This window comes from Malurus melanocephalus, unplaced genomic scaffold, assembly GCF_030028575.1.
Source record: "Malurus melanocephalus ecotype Western Australia unplaced genomic scaffold, MMel_1.1 scaffold_88, whole genome shotgun sequence".
Taxonomy (NCBI): Eukaryota; Metazoa; Chordata; class Aves; order Passeriformes; family Maluridae; genus Malurus; species Malurus melanocephalus.
The window spans coordinates 1,230,059-1,236,552 of NW_026623320.1; the positions used below are offsets into that span (position 1 = coordinate 1,230,059).

The 6,494-nt window shown below is 35.1% G+C and overlaps 1 protein-coding gene across 2 annotated transcripts in view; it reads right to left on the minus strand.

Annotated features, from left to right (window-relative positions):
- The window catches only part of OCA2 (OCA2 melanosomal transmembrane protein), a 181,446-nt gene that overhangs the window by 111,065 nt on the left and 63,887 nt on the right, over positions 1–6,494 (minus strand). For both annotated transcript variants that reach the window (XM_057368091.1, XM_057368092.1), the window contains exons 8-10: positions 4,279–4,436; positions 3,710–3,792; positions 3,222–3,375 (exon numbers count right to left, since the gene is read on the minus strand). In XM_057368091.1, coding sequence (XP_057224074.1) covers positions 3,222–3,375; positions 3,710–3,792; positions 4,279–4,436 — 395 coding nt within the window. The remainder of the gene's footprint in view (positions 1–3,221; positions 3,376–3,709; positions 3,793–4,278; positions 4,437–6,494) is intronic.

The following is a 6,494-nucleotide window of genomic DNA, read 5'->3' on the forward strand; positions in this document are numbered from 1 at the left end:
GAAAAGCCCATCTGAAAATACATTGTGAACTAATTTAGTACAGCAACATCAGYATAGAACTCTGTACATCCACATTTTACACCAGATGTCCCAATAGACCAACATCTAATATACTTATAACCTGTCTTACCTAAGTTCCACAATAATCCTGAAGGGCCAGACAGTAGAGCTGAGATCAAAAAAGGTAAACCTGACACTCTTTCTTTCTTTCTTTCTTTCTTTCTTTGTTTATTTTAACATGCACTTGTTTGAATTTCCTGCGCAGTGTATGCTTTTAAGAACAAAAATACTTTGTTGTTTTCTACAATGCTATAAAATATTATAGAGTAGATCAAAGCAGAAACCCCAGAAGCAGCTGAACTTTTTATCCTTTCTCCTTTGCCACCAGGGGAGGGAATAGGAGACTGTAGTGCTAAGAGGGAACTGATTGATTGAAGAAAAATAAATTTCAATCGAATTAATATCTARTGAAAGAACAAATGATTGCATAAGGTGAGGGAAAAAAAAAGAAAACAGCCCGTGAATTTCAAACAGAAAAGCGATGACCACATAAAGAGAGTGAAAAGTAATATATATAAAATTTCAAGAGGTAGAGTAGAACTGTGAAGGAAGAAAATATTCTTATTTGTGGTAAACCTGAAAATAGACATAATTAGAAATTAAAGAGGCATCTTCATCTAGCAGAAACATATTTGTATTTTATGAATACATACCATGTAATCATTTGCAAAAGAAACACTTAAATGCCTGATGAAATGATGTTCAACTGTGTAATATGTTTTCTAAAGAAYAGCACATCCTGAGACTTCTCCACTGACAAGAAGGGGTGCTTGATTTAGACATTTGATGCTAACATAGAGGCAAGCAGGTGCCTCAAAGCAGATTTTACTCTCTGCCATTACAGTGGCAAAAGTCTGGAGAAGAAAACTGTTTACAGTAAACGCACTTCAGTTTCCAGCTGGAACCTCTTACTTTATCAGCTTCTCCCATCACCTGAATCTGCAGGAAAYAGAAGCTCTTGCAGCCTGTTCTGCACAGTCCCTGGTGACTAGGGCAGCAAAAAGCAAGGGGAGAAGGAAAAAGAAGGATTAAAAGATGAGGACAGTGGGGTTCAGGATGCTGTAGGCAATATCTACAATTCCTGTTAGGGAAAAAGGGGCCGTGCAGGAGGAATTTTCATAGCTTTCGTAATTTGTAACAGATAAAATGCTTCCTCTTTCTTCATTCTTGAGGAAAATATGGAAAATAAAGCTCTAAAGCTGTTTTGGCTGTTCACACTGTCTGAATTAGAAGCTGTCTTGCAAGTAATCAATAAAATCCAGAAAACTAGTAAAGAATGATAAAAGATGGGAAGCAGCAACACCAACAATGAAGATCCATGAGAGAGAGCTCCTTCATAACGCACATTGATTTCTCTAAAAGTGGTAACAGCTAAAGGGATAGAGAGTGCAATGCATGGAGAAACCAGGACTTCAGGCACTGAAGTTATAAAAACTGAATAACAGAAAGCCACTATTAAATATTCTAAGAACATTAGCATCAATTACTTGCAAGAAATCCATCAGGGAACCTCATAGCTTAAAAACTCATAGCTTAGAATTTACTTGGGTTGTAACATTTTTCATTCTTACTGATTTTATAGAGAAAATAACTAACATCATGATGCAATATGTGATTTTCCACATTTTAAATGTCAAAAAAAGTTTACTTGCATGTATCTATTTCTATCTTCRCATTTTTCTACCAACAACAGATATCTTTCTGGGATATATTCACAGAAACAATAAGTTAATGAGCKGTTTTAAAACTTTTTTTTAGAAACAACAGTAAAATGAATGCCTTCTCTGGCTCTGCTTTTCAGTTTCAAGCCTTTATTTCCTTTTGCATATGAATTGTTCCAAAGCAGCTTTTCAGGATGCAAACACCAAACTACCCTTTACATACATTTAACACCTGACATTTTTGCAATTGCCAAAAAGTTGCACAGTCAGGTTTGGGTTTTTTGGGTTTGGTTTTGGGTTTTTTTTTTGATTTTTTTGGGGGAGGGTGGTTTGTTTTTTTTTAAAATAAAATCTGCATTTTGAAGTTCCAAGATTATTTGGATGCTGCGCTGCATGAAGGCATATATTTACAGCAAAGTCTAGTCCAGTCCACCTCAACATTTAATACTATATCTCTTTGCTCATTTATAAGGTACACAGAGGCATTTTTAGGTCCAGAAAGGAAATGGCATTGCTGAACAACATAATCTAAATGTCTAAAGCATCTTTCATGTTGTGTATGTCCATTATTGATATTTGATTAGATGTGTTCAATTGCCTTACTGTTTTAATTGGTAACAGGCTCAAAAGCTTAAAATATGCAATTGATGTAGAGGGAAAATGAGCATGCTGAACATATTTACAGACTTGATTTGATTCTTTTTTTTTGTTTCATACTAATGCAAATCAGGTGTGATTCCACTCAGAGAATTAATTGACATTGAGGATGTTCATATGAAGCAAAAATAAATTAAAAGAAAACCCTCCTCCCCATCTGCTATTCATTTTATGATAACAGTAAGTGTTTTCAGTTCAAAGAAGTCAGTTGAAGTTTTGTGCTACTTAAGACGTGTTTTCCATTCAGTGTGATGTAATGCATTTTCGTTGGATTTAGTACCTCAAAGTTTTGCAATGTTTCAGTATATAAAAGCTCCCTGTCTCTTAACTTTGTTTTAATTCAAACTKTATTTCCTCTTCAAATAATACAGTAAAAGCATGCATAAAAACCACTTTTTAAAAACTTTGCTCATTTTAACCTTTTAAAATTACTCTAAATTCATAGTTTGAGGTACCTTAGAGAAGGCAAAGAAGAAATTTTTTTTCCTTTTACTTTACCTTAAAGGATAAGTAACTTAAAAACTAATTTTCCTCACCTTTCACAATTCTGACCTATTTTTACTCTCACAGCCAAACTATAATTCTGTTGAAATATTAAAAAACACAGTTCCTAATAGAAAAATATACAAGATCACTGTAACATTGAAGAACTTGGCAAAATCAGTTAAATTCAGAACTATTTCCCCACACGTATCTTATTCATGTCATTAGCAACACTGATGGTGCATGAAGAAGTTACATACACATTTTAAAATTATATCAAAGCCCAAAAATGAAACTTTTTCTTGTGCTCTGTTTACAACATCRGGAAAAAAATAAAATCAAAGTACAAAAGTGGCTTACTTCCAGTATGATCAGCACGTAGACACCAACTAGGATGACGGATGCAACTGTTACTTGTGCCTCTATATTGGCATGAAGGTACTGATGCTTCATGGAGAGAGGAACACTTCCAGGCTCCTTCAGGAAAGCTTGAATGTTTATGAAGATGGTGCCTCTGGTGAAAAGAAAAGTTTTGTTTATTCCTGGAATGAAATACCTTTTGTTTTATTTCTGCATTAGTTTTATRTCAAGTACCTATGAATATATGCATAGTATCTTTACAAAAGCAAGCAACTCCTCAAAYATTTTCACTCTATCCCTCAGAAAGTGTTGTTTAGAAATTAACTCAAGTACAAAACAGAATTGTTAATTGTTTTAAAAAGCAACAAGAAGTCATCCATTCGTGCCCCTCTGAAACAGACTGTGATAATTATTTTTAAAATGTTATCTTAGTCAAGTCTGTGGAAACTGCTACTTCAATGCATCATTTTTTTGGTCTTTTAGCCAACCTGTATGGTATCTGAAAGGTTCTAGTTGTGATGATCTGCTGATTTCTTCTTGAACTTAAGGGTAGAGTCCAGTTGTATACCAACTGCAAGAGAGTCACATTTAGCAATATTAGCAAGAGTCAGTGACAGTGATATGTCTGTGATATAGGGTTTTATTGCTCTTTTTCACTCTTCTGTCCATTTTAGAGATTTTTTTGGCTCAGGAATAAGAGCAGCCTAAATTGATTCCCCCGATTAGGTTTGTTACAGGTGCCCAGGCTTACGCAAACTTATTCATCCTCATACCTTCACTCAGTCATTGAAGTGAGAGAAACCTCCAGGAGGTCCTCCAAAGGGAAGATGTCAAATCACTTTTCMTTGACTATAAGGAACAGAATTGTAATAGAGGAAGCCAAGGGAAGCCTTATAAAGGCAAAAGAAAATACAATTTAATTACAGTAAGTTTTCTAATGCTGAAATTAAAACGCTTCACAGAAAGAAAAAGTACGACCATTTAATCCACACAGTGGTGATGGAAATTAGTGATAAAACATTCAGAAAAAGTRAAAGAAAATTTAAGCCCATCACACCTGCTGCTGGCGCCTCCTCCTTGATCCTATGTCTTCATTCTGGCTGATTTGTACTATGATGTATTCCTCTGYTTGCTCATCAACTATTTGTGCCTCAAATGGGCCTCCTATATCTAACTTCAACAGAGCAGAATCCCGAAAGTCGGTCAGATTCATAGCTGTTAATAAAGTTAAGGTSTAAATTTCCAGTAAAAATTAGTATAGGCTGTACAAATTCCAGAAAAATTAATTCATTTCCATTAAAAGATACATTCTTCAGCTAACATGCCTCAGAAATTTTAAAAATAACTAAATATAAAAGATGTTTACTTCCTCACCAAGTAGTACTGTTTTAACCAAGTTTCCTAATAMCACAAGAGTTACAAGTTCAGAACAAAGATGAGTTTCCTAGTGATTTTTGAGATTACCAGTCCTTTTCAGMTGATATATCAAAGCTTCAAAATAGCATACAGAAACACACAGAGAGACACAGAAGTAATGCTCCTTAAGTGCTTTTACTAGATGAAAGGCTACATCATTAGCTCAGCAATTTAAACATCACAGAATTTGTACTGGTGAGAACAATGTAGAAACTCCAGAGGATTTTGCCAGAGTATTTGCTTTTTGGTCAAAGTTTTGCTCACAGTGTTACAAACCTCTGAAAGAAATTTTCAACCTCCTCTCAGCTGAAGTACTCACAGGCTTTCACCTTCAGTTCCCTCATCTACTTCTTTCTTTAGATATCTCACATGAGGTGTGATCAAACCACATTCCTAGTCTAATATAATTGGAAACTCAGCCAACCACGATCCACAAATCCACTGAAAGTCTGATTCCATTAGTTCTAATACAWCTAGGGCTATTTAAACATAGTGCTGTAATAATCCACTTCAGACATTATCAAAAAAGGAAGTTTAGAGACTTTAACAGGAAAAGAAAAAAACAGCATAGTTAGAGGGGACTCAGGGCAGTGCTCTGTTCTGTCCTGCTTCCAGTGACCCCCAATAAGAGCATCCATGTTAAATCAATGTCTAATGGGGAAAGATTTGAGAGGTTATAAGGTCCTTCTGGATCTAGAAAAGAATAATCTCTTACAGTRACCCAAAAAATTACCCTAGCAGATTTAGTGCCAGGTGGGCAGTCAATGCATTCAAAGCAATATAAATGTCACCCTGCTTAGCAAGGCAAGCTCCCAAGCATCTATTTGCTTAAAGGAATCACACAGGAAAGGATAAAAMGATAATCTCATATAAAACAAATCAGGAGACCAGTCCAGCCAGGAGAATTTACCCTCACAACTCCTAGCAAACATAAACAGAAACAGTTCTCTTCTGATTCTGAAAGTTTTCAATGTCRTTTAGCATCACAGTTTTTCTGTGCCACTAATTGATACAGGAGTCTCAATAGGAACTGTATCAATACCTTTAACTAGAGACAYTAACTAAACCTTCCAAAAGGTCTGCTGACCTGAAGTCATTAACCCAATGGTTTGGGACAACATTTGATARTCTGTTTTTACCAAGAGTGCAGCCATTTATGTCTTGAAAAGTTTCAGGTGCGTGTAATTATGGCAGCTTCCTTTTAAGCATCACTTTTAAAATGAATCCTGTAATTACCTAGATGACACATTCAGGAGCTATTAGAAAGAATGCCTAAAATTAAACCTTATTTCCAAGAAGAGTGTCTCCTTTCTTCTTTTCCTCTAAAGATAAGGRCACTTTTTCCATTTCATTCTGTGCACTTATAAAGCCATCATAAAGAGGCATAGAAAAAAAAAAAATGGTTCTCCTTTGATTGCAAGTGCAACAGAACATCATTCACCAGTCTGCACTGAGGCTCTCAAATCCCATCAGAGTTATCTTTTTCCGAACAATATTTAGGGACTCTGTCATAATTCCATTATTATACTGCAGCAGATCACARCCTTTGTGAAAGGARGAATCAAAATAAACCAGAAGAAAACTTCAGACATGCTTATATGAGAAAAACAGGRTTTTTCTAAATCAAGATTCTCTTCAGAATATTTTTGTTCTGCCTTACCTTGAGTTTATATTTCCCCTAAATTGCCAGAATGTGATTTCCTCTAAATTTTAATCATTCAGATATGGCCAACTTTTAGGGAAACTGTGTTTCTACTTGTAATATTCCCTTTTATTCTGTTGGTCGGCAATTTAATCATCCTTTTTCTTTTTTTGAGCTTCTTTTTTTTGTAATGTGTCTACCAATATGCCCCTTTA